The sequence below is a fragment of the Cetorhinus maximus genome, chromosome 2, assembly GCF_964194155.1.
Source record: "Cetorhinus maximus chromosome 2, sCetMax3.hap1.1, whole genome shotgun sequence".
Lineage (NCBI taxonomy): Eukaryota > Metazoa > Chordata > Chondrichthyes > Lamniformes > Cetorhinidae > Cetorhinus > Cetorhinus maximus.
This window is the reverse complement of record NC_135880.1, coordinates 163,775,591-163,793,341: the sequence shown is the minus strand read 5'-3', so window position 1 is coordinate 163,793,341 and position 17,751 is coordinate 163,775,591. Positions and strand designations below refer to the sequence as shown.

Sequence of the window (17,751 nt, the reverse complement as noted above, 5' to 3'; positions counted from 1 at the left end):
ATCACTGATATTTCCCTTTAAAGCCAGTTAAGTGTTATAGGCATGTGCTACTAATAAATTAAAGCATACTACTGTCCCTGGATCACTCGTGATGGGATATCTAAGAGGCACACAGCTATGCCGCTAAACGTCTCCCTGTCTATTACTAATGGTGCAGTACTTCTTTTCAGAAATATTTTTCTACAATCCAAGAAGGTGAGATGTGCTTTCCTCTGCATGAATTCCATTAAGCTGCTATCCACGACCAATCTACTGGGTTGCACTGAAGAATAGAAACATTGAGGCGTTTTTCTCACCCTGCTGCATAACACTAATTCCCAGACTTCATTCCACAGTCGGTGTTCTAGGATGCCCGCCTAGCCAGTTTCGTCGTATATTTGATACTAATTTGTCATTGCCCTCAGTATATTAAAAGAGGCTTTCCAAGGAAGTCTGAAAATGTACCAATAATCTTTTCTACCCTCAGCCAGCAGAAGGAATGTTAAATTTGTATAAACATTCCTAGATAACTGCTGATTAACAGATTTAGTTTTAAGTTCGAACAGAAGGGTTTGCTGACTTTCAAGGTGGCTGGTAGCTTGGCTAGTGTCTCTGTCTCTGTCTCTCTCTCTCTCTTTCTCTCTCTCTCTCTCTGACTCAATAGCTTCATACATTGAATAGTTAAGCATGTAGACACTGAAGGCTCCTAGTTGGTACTATTACAGATCACAGCTGGAGTAATGGTATTGACACTACAATTGACTCAGTGCCTCCTGATTAGGAGGAACAAAATTATCCAGGGTTCTGTTCCTGACTATTCAGCAATGCTTGCTGTAAGTCCATATGCTTGAATTTTAGGTGAAGACTGGACTAGGTTCTGCTGTTCGACCCATGAGAATTGACTAGCTTGTCATACTTGCGTTCATGTTTTTAAGAACAAGAGCATAAGAAATAGGAACAGTAGACCACTTGGCCCCTCGAGCCTTCTCCGCCATTCAATGAGATCATGGCTGCTCATCTTGTGTTTCGATTTCCACATTGCCATCTAACCCCGATAACCTTAGATTCTTGGAATCAATCTACCTCTGCCTTAAAAATATTCAATGACCCCGCTACCACCATGTTCTGAGGCAGAGTGTTCCAAAGTCACACAACCCTCTGAGAGAAATAATTTCTCCTCATCTCTGTCCTAAAAGGGCGAATCCCAATTTTAAAACAGTGCCCCCTAGTTCTGGATTCACCCACAAGTGAAACATCCTTTTGACATTCACCTTGTCGAGGCCGTCCTGGATCTTATATACTTCAATCAAATCACCCCTATCTCTACCCAAGCTTGATCCCTCACCCCTCTTGTTTCGTTTAAAGCCCCCTCTACTTCCCTAATTATGCGATTTGCGAGGATGCTCGTCCCAGCACGTTTCAGGTGTAAACTGCCCCAACACTTTTGTGTGAAGAACAGCCCTGTGGGTGAAGTAGATGCTTCATGATGCTTGTAGATGTCACCCCAGGCAAAAGTCAACATCTTCCAGGAGTGGAGGGAAAAAATAGGTATGAGAAGAGGAAAAGGGAAAAACATAACCTGATTGCGCTTTTGTTGTAGACTTCCACCACCCAGACATATACACAAAACTTCGAATGAGTCTATTAGGCTAGGACTGTGTTATTTTTGTCATTCTTTGATGTTTTCCAATCTGAATAAATTGTCAGTCTTTTAACTAAACATGTAAATACTTGATCTGGAACAAGGAGCATTTGGGAGGAGGCAATAAATGGACTCGCCCTGACCCGGTAGGGAAGTACATCTATGCAGATCAGTGTAGGCAGATTTAAAAAATCTGAGCGGGTGGGAAAATAATTTATTCTCTCTAATTGTATGAGGTATAATAATTTTCTTATGCATTTACTCAGCGTTTGGTAACGTTTTTCCACGTTTACTAAATATCTAGCATTTATAATGATCATTTGTTCTTGCATTGCTCTCTCCACATGGTTATTTTATTTAACCATTGAAAGAAAAACTTGTTTGGTGCTTGTGGGTCTTGATCTTTTTTGTTGCAAATGAGTACATTGAGAGAATTCTCTGATTCTTTAGAAAGAACATCAATTATAGTATGAAGAAACATGCCCATGGTTGTCTAATAAGTTCAAAGACTGTTCAAAAACCAATTGTTTTAAACAAAAATAATTTGCATTTATTTTAGCATGTTTCATGAAGAAAAATGTTCCAAGGTGGTTCAGGGAGATGCAAGGGGGAAAAAAAATGGTTGCTGAGTCAAAGAAAAGATATTAGTTGAGCAAAATCTTTCTCAAAAAGGTTTTAAGTGAGATCTTAAAAGAGAAGAAGGATGTGGAAAGATGGGGTAGAAAGGGTTTAGAGAAGGGTTCAGAGTGTGGGGAATACATCACTGAAGGTATGACCACAAGTAATGACTTGACGTGAAGTGAGAGGAGGAGTTGGGGACAGAGGAAAACAGGGAAGCAGAGGAAGCACTGTCGTAGGTTATGGGGTGGTGGTATCGGGGGTTTGGGGGGGGGGGGTGGGGTGGTGGGGGGCAAGGGCATAGAGGGAATTGAATAGAAGGATGAGAATTTTAAATCTGCAAAGTTGGAAGACCAAGAACCAATGGAGGGCAGCAAGGGTGGGTGATAGGCTGATTAGGATGCAGGCAGTGGACTTTTAGATGAGCTGAAATATAGGAATAATGGGAGGCCAGCCAGGGGAATGCTGAAATAATCCAGCTTGGAGGTGTCAAAGGAATGCATGAAAGTTTCAGCAGCAGATGAGCAGTCTGGTTCAGTGTGAGATCAAGATAATTGTGAATAGTGTGACAACTAGTGCGTCCATGTGATTAGCTGATCCATGTGAAAGCCGTGTAACAATATGGGGTGATTCCTTTTTTTGGGGTAGAATAAATTCTAACTAAAAATTCCGTGTCTCTATATTTCTGGAGGTATCCCACTATTTGTGGCAGTTGTGACCAACAGAATGAAGTGGTCAAATCTATCAACATTTAACTGAAAACTCACGTCTTTGCCTTTATGTCTATTCCTTTTTCAGAAATTGCTTTTTAAAAAAATGTACATGTTAAAATTTCAGTCAAACGTTAATAGACTGTAGTGAAACTGTGTTCTCTTTGAATGCTGGGACATGAGGACAATTACCATGTATGAAACTCGATCTAAAGAGAGAAGTATTCTTGGACTTTTACCTTGATTCTTTTGAAGATGCTGATTTGTGCTGTTCCTCCTAGTTCAACTAACTGAGCACAGACCAATTTCCTGCCTGAGTTTAGCCATCTCTGCATAGACCATGGGTTGAATATGGAATTGTTTTGATTAGTAAGGCACAGCTTATTTACTGAATGAGCCATGAGGGAAAGAACCATTCTAATTTTTGATTCATTTGCAGGTCAAATGCTTTTTTTGTGTTCTTGATTGGGCAGAAGTATTTATTTTCTTTTGGCATCAGCCTTAATTAATTCTTAACAGTTAGAAGGAGCAACAGTTTCCACTTTACTTCATATGCCTGTAATATCATCTGAACTCCATAAACTATGACTTTAAGTTTGAATACTGTGTTAAGGTTGTACAACCTTACATATTTGTTGCTTCTAACATGATACTTGTGCAGGGGATGATACAATATACATTAACACAAATCCTTCTACTGATGGATGTTAACCAATTGAATATACGCTGGGAAATTGAACTAGTAAATATAACCTATGTTCCTTCCTGACTGGTAACATGCACTTTGATCTGGTAATGGCAAGTGGCTAGGTCATATTTTGGAATGGAAATTATGATACCTGTGGCAACTGATCTACTTGGAACTCGCTGTGGCAGAAGACTTCCAGGAGGACAGCAGGAACACTTAAGAGATGCCCTTGAAACACTCCCAAAGGAGTAAAACACCCTTGCTGACTCATGGGAGTCCCTGGCGTCTGATTTTTAAAAAATTCATTCACGGGATGTGGACTTCACTGGCTGGGCCAGCATTTAGTGCCTATCCCTAGTTGCCGTTGAGAAGGTGGTGGTGAGCTGCCTTCTTGAACCGCTGCAGTCCATGTGGTGTAGGTACACCCACAGTGCTGTTAGGAAGGGAATTTCAGGATTTTGACCCAGTGACAGTGAAGGATCAACTATATATTTCCAATTCAGGATGGTGAGTGACTTGGAGAAGAACTTCCAGGTGGTGGTGTTCCCATGCGTCTGTTGTCCTTGTCCTTCTAGATGGAAGTGGTTGCGGGTTTGGAAGGTGCTATCGAAGGAGCCTTGGTGAATCCCTGCAGTGCACCTTGTAGATGGTATACACTGCTGCCACTGTGCGTTGGTGGTGCAGGGACTGAATGTTTGTGGATGTGGTGCCAATCAAGCGGACAGCTTTTTCCTGGACGGTGTCAAGCTTCTTGAGTGTTGTGGGAGCTGCACTCATCTAGGCAAGTGGAGAGTATTCCATCACACTCCTGACTTGTGTCTTGTAGATAGTGGACAGGCTTTGGGGAGTCAGGATGTGAATTACTTGTTGCAGGATTCCTAACCTCTGACCTGCTCTTTTAGCCACAGTATTTTTATGGCTCGTCCGGTTTAGTTTCTGGGCAATAATAACCTCGCGGATGCTGTTACCGGGGGATTCAGTGATGGTAATGCCTCTGAACAACAAGGGGTGTTGCTTGGATTCTCTCTTGTTGGAGATGGTCATTGCCTGACACTTGTGTGGCGCGAATGTTACTTGCCACTTGTCAGCCCAAGCCTGGATATTGTCCAGGTCTTGCTGTATTTGGACATTGCCTGCTTCAGTACCTGAGGAGTCGCAAATGGTGCTGAACATTGTGCAATTATTAGCAAACGTCCCCACTTCTCACCTTAAAATGGAAGGAAGGTCATTGATGAAGCAGCTGAAGATGGTTGGGCCAAGGACACTACGCTGAGGAACTCCTGCAGTGATGTCCTGGAGCTGAGATGACTGACCTCCAACAACCACAACCATCTTCCTTTGTGCTTGGTATGACTCCAACCAGCAGAGAGCTTTCCTCTTGGTTCCCAATGACTCCAGTTTGGCTAGGGCTCCTTGATGCCACTCAGTCAAATGCGGTCTTGATGTCAAGGGCAGTCACTCTCACCTCACCTTGGGATTTCAGCTCTTTTGTCCATGTTTGAACCAAGGCTGTAATGGGATCAGGAGTTGAGTGGCGTTGGTAGAACCCAAACTGGGCGTCAGTGAGCAGATTATTGCTAAGCAAGTGCCACTTTATAGCATTGTTGATGACCCTTCCATTACTTTACTGCTGATCAAGAGTAGACTGATGGGACGGTAATTGGCCGGGCTGGATTTATTCTGCTGTGTGTGTTCAGGACAGCTATGGACAATTTTCCACATAGCTGGGTAGAAGCCAGTGTTGTAGCTGCACTGAAACAGCTTGGCTAGGGGTGAGGCAAATTCTGGAGCACACGTCTTCAGTATTATTGCCAGAATATTGTCAGGGCCCATAGCCTTTGCAGTATCGAGTATCTTCAGCCATTTCTTGATATCACATGGAGTGAATCAAATTGGCTGAAGACTGACATCTGTGATGCTGGAGACCTCCGGAGGAAACTGAGATCGATCATCCACTCAGCCTTCTGGCTGAAGATTGTAGCAAGTGCTTCAGCCTTATCTTTTGCACTGATGTGCTGGACTCCTCCATCATTGACGATGGGGATAATTGTGGAGCCTCTTCCAAATGACAGCCCAAAATGTAGAAAGTTCATTTGGGAAGGCACCAAGCACTTTGTTGGGAACAGGCAGGTGAAGTCAAAGTGTCAGGGAAAGTGTGCAAACCTCCACAAAAATCATCTTCCCGACCCTTCAAGCACAACCTGCCCCGCATGTGGCGGAGCCTGCAGATCACCCATTGGACTTACCAGCCATCTCAGAACCCATCAAACTGGAGTGGGAAGCGAGTCATCCTTGATCATGAGGGACGGCCTATTGACAGTGACCATAACGTGATGAAATTTGACATGGATCTGGAATAAACCAATACTTTAGATGTACAAGTTTAAAAACTCAAAATAAAGCCATTATTTGAAAAGCTTAAACAAATTGAGTGCACCAGTATTTGGAAAAATGTTCTGTTGAAGGCAAATTGAATATCTTTAAGTACGTACTACTACATATGCAGAAAAAGTACATACCAAGGACTAATGAGCACAAACTGAACAAATGTAATCATTAAATAGACTAACAAGTCAATATATAATACGTTTGGAGGAATAAACAAACAGAATGAAACCTGTAGGAGAGAGGTGACACAAGCCATTGCAAGTCATTGGAAAAAAATACAAGGACCTCCTGAAATAGTGGCCGAGGAGCAAAGAGGGAACGAGCAATAAGGATAACACTTAAAAGTCAAGTGCAATAGTAAAAACAGGAGTGAAAATAGAAAATGCTGGAAATTCTTGGCAGCATCTGTGGAAAGAAACAAAGTTTACCATTTCAGACCTTGACTTTTCATCAGAACTCATCAGAGTTTTCGTCAAGAGTTCCGGTGAAAGGTCTCAGACGTTAGCCCTGTTTCTCTCCACAAATGCTGCTATAACTGCTGAGTATTTCCAGCATTTTCTGTTTTCATTTCAGGTTTCCACCATCCTCAGTATTCTGCTTTTTGATTAGTAAAAATAAGAGAAGAACATTAGGCTTATTGAATAACCAAAATCCCTTTAAGGGCACAAATGAGGTTGAAATTGAGGAACTAGAAAATAATTAATATACTATAGTTAATATACTAAATGATTTTGAAATATTCTCTCTTGAAGACATCTGCAGCACAGTCTTATTGAAGATACTGCCATTTTGACTATTTTCCCCAATCTTGAGACCTTCCCTGTATTTATTGGCACTCTTATGTTGACTCTCAGGACTTTATAATTGTCAGCGAAATTGTCAGTGTCGTCTTTGTTGCTTATGAAACTAACAGCAACTACTGGCATCTGCACTTGTGCAATTAAACGTAGCAGTCTGCAAGTTGCTGTCAGTGATCCCCTGCTCCTCAATAGGGTGTGCTGTTGAAGCATTCGCAGACAGCAATTTTTAGAAATCACTGAACTAACAAGAACTTCCTCTTTAACACTGTGACATTGCTGTTAAATCCCCTTTTATTAATGAGATGTAACTGGGTTTTTAACAGCCTACTCAGTCATAACTACTGCTGTAGAACCTCTCTGGTCCTGGAAAACTAATTTTTATGTTTGTGTATTACCAAATGTTTCCATTATGATAATTCCCATCATTTTTAATTAACATTTTTCCTACAGTTTATGATATTTCAGCTTCTAATGTTTATGCCCCAATCTTTATTTTGCTATGTGTAAAATTTATAAAAAGTGGAGGATAATCGTGCATTTAACTTCCAGGCTTGCTGCCTGTGAGAGTTCTTCAATGTGGTTAATTGGCGGCTTAGCCTGCTTGCTGACATCACTGTTTCTGGACACCCCTTGGCCTGGCACCAGATTCAAATTAACCTTGGAAAAGGTAAAGTCGATGTCATGGAGATGGCAGATCATTGTCGACAGCTTTCTTCTGAGGTTAACAGTGAATGTGTTACTTCACTGCTGACCACAAAATCCGGGCCATTGATCTTCACACCAGTGACCAGGTTCAATATTTGCAGAACCGCAGTCAACAAGTCGCTGATTATGGCAAAATCAGTTTGAGTGCAAGTGTGAGCTGTCATGTTGAAGCTGTTTAGTGCTCTAGTCCCGCAGTACTTTGCCTACTGTGTTGAGTTCTGGTCACCAAAATGACTTGCACCTATGTAGTGCTTTTCATGGCCTTAGGACACCCAAAGAGCTTTTTTGAAATTAAATTTCTGTTATAATGCTAAAAACATGGCAGCAATTGGCTCGCAGCTAACAGCAGTGTGATAATGACTAAATAATCTGCTTTTGTTTGGTAATGTTGAAGGACAAACATTGGTCAGGATGCCAGGGATAACTCCCTGCTTCTTGACAAAATAGTGCAATGAGATCTTTTATGCCCATTTGAGAGCGCATACAGGGCCAAGGTTTATTGCCTCACCTGAAAGGTGGCACCCCCAACAGTGTAGCACTTCCATAGCACTAGATCGCCGGCCTAAATTTTGTGCTTAAATCTTTGGAGTGGGACTTGAATCCACCACCATCTAACTCAGACGGTAATGTTACTTCTGAGCTAGAGACACAAGTAATATATGCAAGTCCTCAGAGTGGTGCAGAGAAACATCACATGGCTGATCTTTTATGTTAGAGTACTGAGTAATGTGGAAAAGTTGAAAACACCTTGGACTCCCCACATTGAAAGGAGACGAGGGGAATGAGAGGGAACTTTATTGAGGTAAATGAAGTATTAAGTGGAACAAAAAGGTTAATCTTGAGCACCATTTCAAACTAAACCCTGACTGTAGGAGTGCAGACGGGTAAAGTGGACATTCAGAACGATTGTCGGGAGGCATTTTGTGCAGAATGATAAATTCCTGAAATACTCTTCTGGTTAGGGTAGTAGTGACAGATGATCTGTTATTTTATACGGAAGTTATATGCCATGACTGGGAAATCCATAGGCCTCTATGGGAAGGTCTATGTCATTTATGTTTCCTCAGGTGAAGAATCCCCTCGATTATTTGTTTTCTTTATCCTTTCATAGGATGTGGGCATCTCTGGCAAGGACAGCATTTGTTGCACATTTGTAAATGTCCTTGAACTGAGTGGCTTGCTGGGCTTTTTCAGAAGGGCAGGTAAGACCCATTGCTGTGAGTCTGAAGTCACATGTAGACCGGGAAGGATGGCAGATTTCCTTACCTAAAGATAGGTTTTTACAACAGTCAATGATAATGTCATGGTCACCATTACTGTGACTAGCTTTTTAAATTTAAATTTAAATTCCACCAGCTGCTGTGGTGGGATTTGAACCCATGCCTGGATCTCTGCATTACTAGTAGAGTGACATTACCACTACGCCACCATCTCCCCATAATCACCAGAGACCTTGGGGAAATATATTGAGGCTTGTTTCATGTTAACAAAAGCACTGTTCAAAATTTGTTTTCTTAACCCCTTTTCACAGCAGTTGAAATGATGTCGAAACAAGACAAAGTTAACTTTTTAACAACTGTTTTCTCCCTCAATGAAGGTAGGCTGGCAAATTGCTGTCCTCATGATTGGGGCTTTTGCTACTTCAACAGAAACTGAAATGTAGTATCCCTCATTGCCAGTCAAACAAGTGTGTGTGTCCAGCATGTCTAAATTATAATATTTATCAAAATCTTGATCCTGAACTGTGGGGTAAATGACTAAATGTTTAATCCAGTATAGGGAATGACCTGTTTCTGATGTACTCTGTTAAATAGTAAAGAAAATTATTTTTATTTTAGGTGGAAGAATACATGTTTCTGCCATCATGGCTACAGAGGAATCAGGGTCTTCATCAAAATCTATATGTAAAATCATGACTTTCCGGCCTACAATGGAAGAGTTCAAGAATTTTTCTAAGTACATTGCATACATGGAATCTCAGGGTGCACATAGGGCTGGCCTCGCAAAGGTAAGAAATAAATTACCATTTGTGCATCTTGAACAGAAGTTTGGTATTGGATTCAGGTTGAGCAGTCTATCATTTGTGTTATTATAGAATTGTTACAGAGCAGATGATGACCAGTTGGCCTGTCATACCTGTGCTGGCTCTTGGCAAGAGCATCTCAGTTCGTTCCAATCCGCCATTTTTTCTCCATAGTCCTGCAATTTTTTTCTCTTCAGGTGATTATCCAATTCCCGTTGAAAGCCACGGTACTCTCGGGCAGCACATTCCGAATCCTAACTATTTGCATAAAATAATTTTTTCCTCATGTTGCCATTGATTCTTTTGCCAATCATCTTAAATCTGCGTCCTTTAGCTCTTGACCCTTCTGCCAATGGGAACAGTTTCTCTCTCAATTTTGAAAACCTCAATCAAATCAAATCTCGATCAAACTTCTTTGAGGAGAACAATCCCAGTTTCTCCCATCTATCTACATAACTGAAGTCACTCATCCCTGGAACCATTCTTGTAATTTTTTTTTGCACTTTTTCTAAAGCCTTTATATCCTTCCTAAAGTGCAGTGCCCAGAATTGGGCACAGTACTCCAGTTGAGGCTGAACTAGTGTTTTCTAAAGTGTTCATCATACTATCCTTGCTTATGTACTCCATGCCTCTCTTTATAAGGCCCAGGATCCTGTATGCTCTTTTAACCACCTTTTCAACCTGCTTTGCTACCTTCAATGATTTGTGTACATATACAGCAGGCCTCTGTTCCTGCATTCCCCCTTAGAAATGTAGCCTTTATTTTATATTGCCTCTCCTTGTTCTTCTTACCAAATGTGTCACTTCACACTTCCCTGTATTAAATTTCATCTGCCACGTGTCTGACCATTCCACCAGGCTGTCTATGTACTCTTGAAGTTAAACTATCTTCCTCTCAGTTTACAATAACTCCAAATTTTGTCAACTGCAAATCTTGAAATTATGCCTTGTCTAGGTCATTAATGTATGTCAAAAAAAAGCAGTGGTCCTAGTACTGACCTCTAGGGAACCCTAGTTCATACAGGAACCAGAGGACATGACCTTAAGATGATTTGCAAAAGAAGCAACAGTGAAATGAGGAAGAACATTTTTACTCAGAGTGGTTCGGATATGGAATGCACTGCCTGAGAGTGGTGGAGTTAGATTTGATTGTGGCTTTCAAAAGGGAATTGGTTAAGAATTGGAAGAGAAAAAAAAATGCAAGGCTACAGGGAAAAGGCTAAATGAATTGCTCTTGCAGTGAGCAGACACGGACACAAATGGCCTCCTCTGCTGTAAGCATTCTATGATTCTATATTTTCCTCCAGTCTGAAAAATAGCTGTTCACCAACAGTCTCTCTTTCCTGCCACTCAGCTAATGCTGCCACCATCCCTTTTACTCCATGAACTTCTTTTTGTTGGCATGTCTAGTTTGTGATACTTTATCAAATGCGTTTTGAAGTCCATGTAAACTATATCAATCACATTATCCTCATCAACACTCTGTTACCTCATAAAAATCTCAATCAAGTTAGTTAGACAAAATTTGCCTTTTAACAAATCTATGATAACTTACCTTAATTAATTCACACTTGTCCAGGTGGCTGTTGGCTTTGTTCCGGATTAACAGCTCTAAAAGCTTTCCTACCATCGAAGCTAAACTGACTGACCTGTAGTTGCTGGATTTATCCTTACACTTTTTTTGAACAATGGTCTAACATTTGCAATTCGCCAGTGGCATCACCCCATGTCTAAGGAGAATTGGAAGATTATAGTCAGTGCCTCCCCAATTTCTACCCTAACTTCACTTGACCTTGGGCCCTGGTGACTTGTCAACTTTAAATACAGCCAGCCTTTCTAATAACTCCTCCTTAACAATTTTTAGTCCATCTAGTATCTCAGCTAGCTCCTCTTTCATGATGACTTAGGTGACACCTTCTTTCTTGGTATGCACAGTGCTCATATAGTACCTTAGTCATGCCCTCTGCCTCCATACACAGATCCCTGTTTTGTTCCCTAATTAGCTCCACTTCTTTTACTTCTTTATTATTTATGTGTCTGCAGAAGCCTTTTGGATTCTTTTTTATGTTAGCTGCTAGTCTCTTCTCACATTCTCTCTCTTTGGCTCTTTTATTTTCACTTTTATTTCTGCTCTGAAGTTTGTACATTCAACGTGACTCTCACTTGAATTGTCAACCTGACATCTGCCATGCACAACCTTTTCTCTGCTTTACTCTCTATCTCCTTCGTCACCTGGGAAGCTCTGGTTTTGGTTTCCCAGTCTTTTCCCCCACTCGACTGTACCTGAACCATCTCCTCTTTAAAGGCAGCCCATTGTTCCTTTACAGCATTCTACTGGTGTCTTAAATGCAGTCAGCTAGCTCAGACAGGGGAGGAATTAAATTCACTAAATGCGTTTCACTAAATGTCTTTATCATTTATCCACTTTTTTCAGTGTCTTTTGAATTTTCCCCAAAAATCATCAGGACGTTTATGAAGAAACAGATGTATATTATTTTATTTAACTATAATATACTACGCCTTTATTCATTTAAAATTAAGATTTTTCTTGGTTAGCACTTTCTTCTGACCTACTTCCGACCCCTAGTTTTTCTCCCCTTGTTGAGGTTATAGAATCCTTTAGATATGGCAGTGTGCTGCCAGACCCTGTCATTGGCATTCCTCTCTGCCTTACAGGAGGCATGCAAAAATAGCCTCGTATTTGATCTTGTTCCTTTTTGGGAGAGTGCTGGTTTTGGCTTGGGTTAGTTGAGTAAGGCATTTTGAAACAAAACATGGGAAGAAAAATCGTTTAATGTTTGAGATTAAGTTGCTTAAATTGCTAAAAACAGAATTTTATAAATTGGTTCTAAATAGGTCTAATTTGAATTATAGTTTGCAAATGCTGCATGTCTGAAATGCAGACAATACACATGGGTCAATCAGAAAGTAGTCAAGATGTTAATCTGGACTTATTCGATAAAATTAAATTCTTTCTCAAGAGTATATACAGACTCTCAATTTGTAATGTGCCACTAATTTTGGAGCCAATTCTCACTGCGAGGGAATGTATGGACAGACACATTTCAGAAGGATAATACTCAAGTGCAAATTTGTGTATGCTGATATTTACTGGATCATAAACCAGGAATTTGCATACTGAGTCACCATGAGTTGAAATGTGAGCAAGATATATCAGCTCCTGTTATTTTTATAGTAAAGCCCAATAGTCTATTAAGATAAAAGCAAACTAATGTGGATGCTGGAAATCCGAAACAAAAACAAAAAATGCTGGAAAAACTCAGCAGGTTTGACAGCACCTGTGGAGATGAAGACAGAATTAACGTTTCGAGTCTGTATGACTTCTTCAGAACTAAAGAGAAGTAAAAATGTGGTGAAATATATACTGTTTAAGCAGGGTGGGACAGGTGAAGCCGGATAGAAGGCCAGTGATAGATGGAGGCAAAGGAGAGATTGCAAAAGATGTCATAAATAAAAGGTCGAAGGCGTGTTGATAGTAGTGATACTGGCTAAAGGAGGCACTAAAGGTGACATTAAGAATAGAAAGTAGGATGAGCAAGTGGCAGTTGGCCCTAGTGAGGGTGGGGTTGGGGGGAAGGGATGGTGCGGGAGAAAAGATCAAAATAGTGGGGATAAAACAATGAATGGAAATAGATTTTAAAAATAATAATAATAGCAATAGGTGGGAAAAAATATATACATAAAAATTTAAAAAATAAATATTTGAAAAAAGGGGGATCAAAAAGTTGAGGATGGGGAGAGTTTATGATCTGAAGTTGTTGAACTCAATGTTAAGTCCGGAAGGCTGTAAAGTGCCTAATCGGAAGATGAGGTGCTGTTCCTCCAGTTTGCGTTGAGCTTCACTGGAACATTGCAGCAGGCCAAGGACGGCCATGTGGGCATGAGAGCAGGGTGGTATGTTGAAATGGCAAGTGACAGGAAGGCCTGGGTCATGCTTGAAGACAGAGCGATGGTGTTCTGCCAAGCTGTCATCCAGTCTGCGTTTGGCCTCCAATGTAGAGGAGACCACATTGGGAGCAGCGAATGCAGATGACCAGATTAAGGGAAGTGCACTTGAAAGGAGTGTTTGGGCCCTTGGACAGTGAGGAGGGGGAAGTAAAGGGGCAGGTGTTGCACCTTCTGCAATTGCATGAAAAGGTGCTGTGGGAGGGAGTTGAGGTGTTGGGGGTGATGGGGGAGTGGACCAGAGTGCCCCGGAGGGAATAGTCCCTACGGAATGCCGTCAAGTGGGGTGAAGGGAAGATGTGTTTGGTGGTGGCATCATGCTGAAGTTGGCGGAAATGGCGGAGGATGATCCTTTGAAAGCGGAGGCTGGTGGGATGAAAAGTGAGGACAAGGGGGACCCTATCATGATTCTGGGAGGTAGAAGAAGGTGTGAGAGTAGAGGCGCGGGAAATGGGTCAGACACGGTTGAGGGCCCTGTCAACCACCGTGGGTGGGAAACCTCGGTTAAAGAAGAAAGAAGACATGTCAGAAGCACTGTTTTGGAAAGTGGCATCATCGAAACAGATGCGTGATCCATCACTGACACTTCCCTTCCCTTCCTTGACGTCTCTATCTCTATTTCTGGTGATAGACTGTCCACCAGTATTCATTACAAGCCCACCGACTTCTAAAGATACCTCGACTACAACTCCTCACACCCTGCTTCCTGTAAGGACTCCATCCCATTCTCTCAGTTCCTTTACCTCAGTTCCGATGATGCCACTTTCCAAAACAGTGCTTCTGACATGTCTTCCTTCTTCCTTAATCGAGGTTTCCCACCCACGGTGGTTGACAGGGCCCTCAACTATGTCTAACCCATTTCCTGCGCCTCTGCCCTCACACCTTCCACACTCTCCTAGAGCCATGATAGTGTCCCCTTTGTCCTCACTTTTCACCCCACCAGCCTCCGTATTCAAAGGATCATCCTCCACCATTTCCGCCAACTCCAGCATGATGCCGCCACCACCAAACACATCTTCCCTTCACCCCCCAGTCGGCATTCCATAGGGACTGTTCCCTCTGGGACACCCTGGTCCACTCCTCCATCGCCCCCATCACCTCAACCCCCTCCCATGGCACCTTCCCATGCAATTGCAGAAGGTGCAACACCTGCCCCTTTACTTCCTCCCCCCCTCCTCACCGTCCACGGGCTCAAACTCTCCTTTCAAGTGAAGCAGCACTTCACTTGCACTTCCCTCAATTTGGTCTACTGCATTTGCTGCTCCCAATGCAGTCTACCCTACATTGGAGAGACCAAACGCAGACTGGGTGACTGCTTTGCGGAACACCTTCGGTTTGTCCGCAAGCATGACCCAGACCTCCCTGTTGCTTGCCATTTCAACGCCCACATGTCCGTCAAATAATTTTTTTAAAGACCTCTACCTGCAATTATTAGTGATTGTAAGTTTCTATTAGTACTGGTAAATTTAACTGGCAGTACTAAGACCTATTGGGACATGTAGGGTTTAGTAATTATAAATTAATTAACTAAAATTATTAACTAATTAATGCAAAGCCCATAAAGCAGCAGGAGTTCAGAGAGAGAGAGAGAGAGCCCTTAAGGCAGTGGAAGTTCAGAGAAAGGGAGCCCACATAGCAGTGGGAGTTCAGAGAGAGAGCCCATAAAGCAGCGGGAGTTCAGAGGGAGAGATAGAAAGCCCTAAAGCAGCGGGAGTTCAGAGAGAGAGCCTATAAAACAGTGGGAGTTTTGAGAGAGAGAGCGCCCATAAAGCAGCGGAGAGGGTGAGCCGGGATTTTATTGATAAAATCTAAAATGACGTCACCGGAGTCCTGCAAGTTGACTGGTTGGTAAGTATAGGCCTTTCCGGACTTAGCACAGAGGAGGCAATTGGTGAGTGACAGGTAAGTTATTATATTATACTATACCATACTGTAATAAACACTTTATATAAAGACAAAGGTATGTCAGTGCAGCTCGGCCATGTGGAACGTGCATCCTGCAGGATGTAGGAAGTTGTGCACACACAAAGTGCCCTTGATGACTACATCTGCAGGAAGTGTCACCAGCTACAGAAACTTGAGCTCTGGGTTGCGGAACTTGAGTGGTGGCTGGAGTCACTGTGGTGCATCCGCAAGGCTGAGGATTACATGAATAGTACATTTAGAGAAGTGGTCACACAGCAGCTAAGTAATACACAGGCAGGGAATGGGTGACTGTCGGAGTATCTAAGAGAAACAGGCAAGTAGTGCAGGAATTCTTTGATGCTATCCCGCGTTCTAACCGCTTTTCCATTTTGGATACTGGTGAACGAGATGGCTCTTCAGAGGACTGTAGCAAGAGCCAAGTTCGTGGCATCATGGGTGGCTCAGCTGCACAGGAAGGGGAGGAAGAAGAGTGGAAGTGCTATAGTGGTAAAGAATCCCATGGTTAGGAGAGCAGACAGGCATTTCTGCGGCCGTAGATTTGGCTGCAGGATAGTATGTTGCCTTCCTGGTGCCAGAGTCAAGGATGTCACAGAGCGGCTGCAGGACATCTTTTAGAGGAGGGTGAGCAGCCAGAGGTCGTGGTCCACAATGGGACCAATGACGTAGGTAGGAAAAGAGATGAGGTCCTGAAAGCAGAGTTTAGGGGCAGATGGGATCTATAAAAGAAAGAAGGATAAAACCTTAACAGGAATGGGACTAATGTCCTCATGGGGAGGTTTGCTAGCGCTGTTGGGGAGGGTTTAAACTAGATTGGCAGTGGGATAGGAACCTGAAATTCAGAGTGGAGAGGATGAAAAACCAGCAGTGGGAAGTGGCGAACTATTAACTGATAGGGACGATATATCAGAGAGGAGTATCAAGGTAAATAGAATACTTGGAGAGTTTGATAGGATTCGAGTAGGCAATAGTAAGTCATTAGGTAGGGTCAGAGTAAGAGGGAAAGTGAAGAAAACCTAAATCGGGGCTAAGTTGCATGTATGTGAATACAAGGAGTGTGGTTAATAAGATAGGTGAACTGTAGGCACAGGTTGACAAATGGAATTATGATATTGCTATAACAGAGACCTGGCTGCAAGAAGGGCAGGGCTGGGCATTAAATGTTCCTGGGTACAAGGTGTTTAGGAGAGATAGGAAAGGAAGAAAAGGTGGGGGAGTGGCAGTATTGATTAAAGATGGCATTACAGTACTGGAGAGAGAGGATCTTCCAGAGGGTCAAGGACAGAATCTTTCTGGCTAGAGGTAAGGAATGAAAAAGGTGCAATTACATTGATCGGTGTATTTTATAGACCACCAACTAGTGGAAGGGATGTAAGGAAACAAATTTGCAAAGAAATTAGAGAGGTGCAAGAGCTATAGAGTAATTATAATGGGGGGACTTCAATTATCCAAATATAGACTTGGATAGAAATAACGCAATGGCACAAGAGGGGTGAAAATTCCTGGAATGTGTTCAAGATAATTTTTTGCAGCAGTATGTTCCTGATCCAATGAGAGGATAGGCACCATTGGACCTGGTCCTGGGGACTGAGTTGGCCCAAGTAGATCAAATATCGGTGGGAGAGCACTTAGGGGACAGTGGTCATTGTGTCATAAGGTTTAGGTTGGCCCTGACAAAGGACAAGGAACAATCCGGAGCAGGGATAATTAATTGGGGGAAAGCCAACTTCGATACGGTGAGAATGCATCTGAGTTGAGTGAGTTGGAATCAAATATTGGCAGAAAAGACGGTGGCTCAACATGGGCTACCTTCAAAGAAACAGTATTGCGGGCAATGTCGAGTTATATTCCCTTGAAGGGAAAAAGTAGGACAAATAAATCCAGAGGACCCTGGATGACGAGAAAGGTAGAGGTGAAGATGCAAAGGAAGGAGTGCACGTACAACAGATGCCAGGTAGAAAATACAATGGAGAATCAGGCTGAATACAGAAGGTCCAGAGGGGAAGTGAAAAAACTAATAGAAACAAGGAGAGAGCATGAAAGGAGACTGGCAGCTAACATGAAAGGGAATCCCAAGGTCTCCTATAAGCATATAAATAATAAAAGGTTGGTAAAAGGGAGTAGGGCCAATTAGGGATAAAAAAGGGGACTTGTATGTGGAGGCAGAAGAAATAGTGGAGGTATTAAACGAATACTCTGCATCTGTCTTGACAAAGAAAGAACATGCTACCCAGGCTGAGGTGAGAGAGGAGGTAACTAGTACACTAGAAGAATTTACAATTGAGAAGGGGGAGGTGTTAGAAAAGCTA

General features: G+C 42.3%; 1 protein-coding gene across 4 annotated transcripts in view; it reads left to right on the top strand.

Annotated features, from left to right (window-relative positions):
* The window catches only part of LOC144699404 (lysine-specific demethylase 4C-like), a 477,121-nt gene that overhangs the window by 9,538 nt on the left and 449,832 nt on the right, over positions 1–17,751 (top strand). For all 4 annotated transcript variants that reach the window (XM_078570575.1, XM_078570572.1, XM_078570571.1 and 1 more), the window contains exon 2: positions 9,369–9,538. In XM_078570575.1, the coding sequence (XP_078426701.1) occupies positions 9,395–9,538 (144 nt within the window). In that variant the 5' untranslated portion in view covers positions 9,369–9,394. The remainder of the gene's footprint in view (positions 1–9,368; positions 9,539–17,751) is intronic.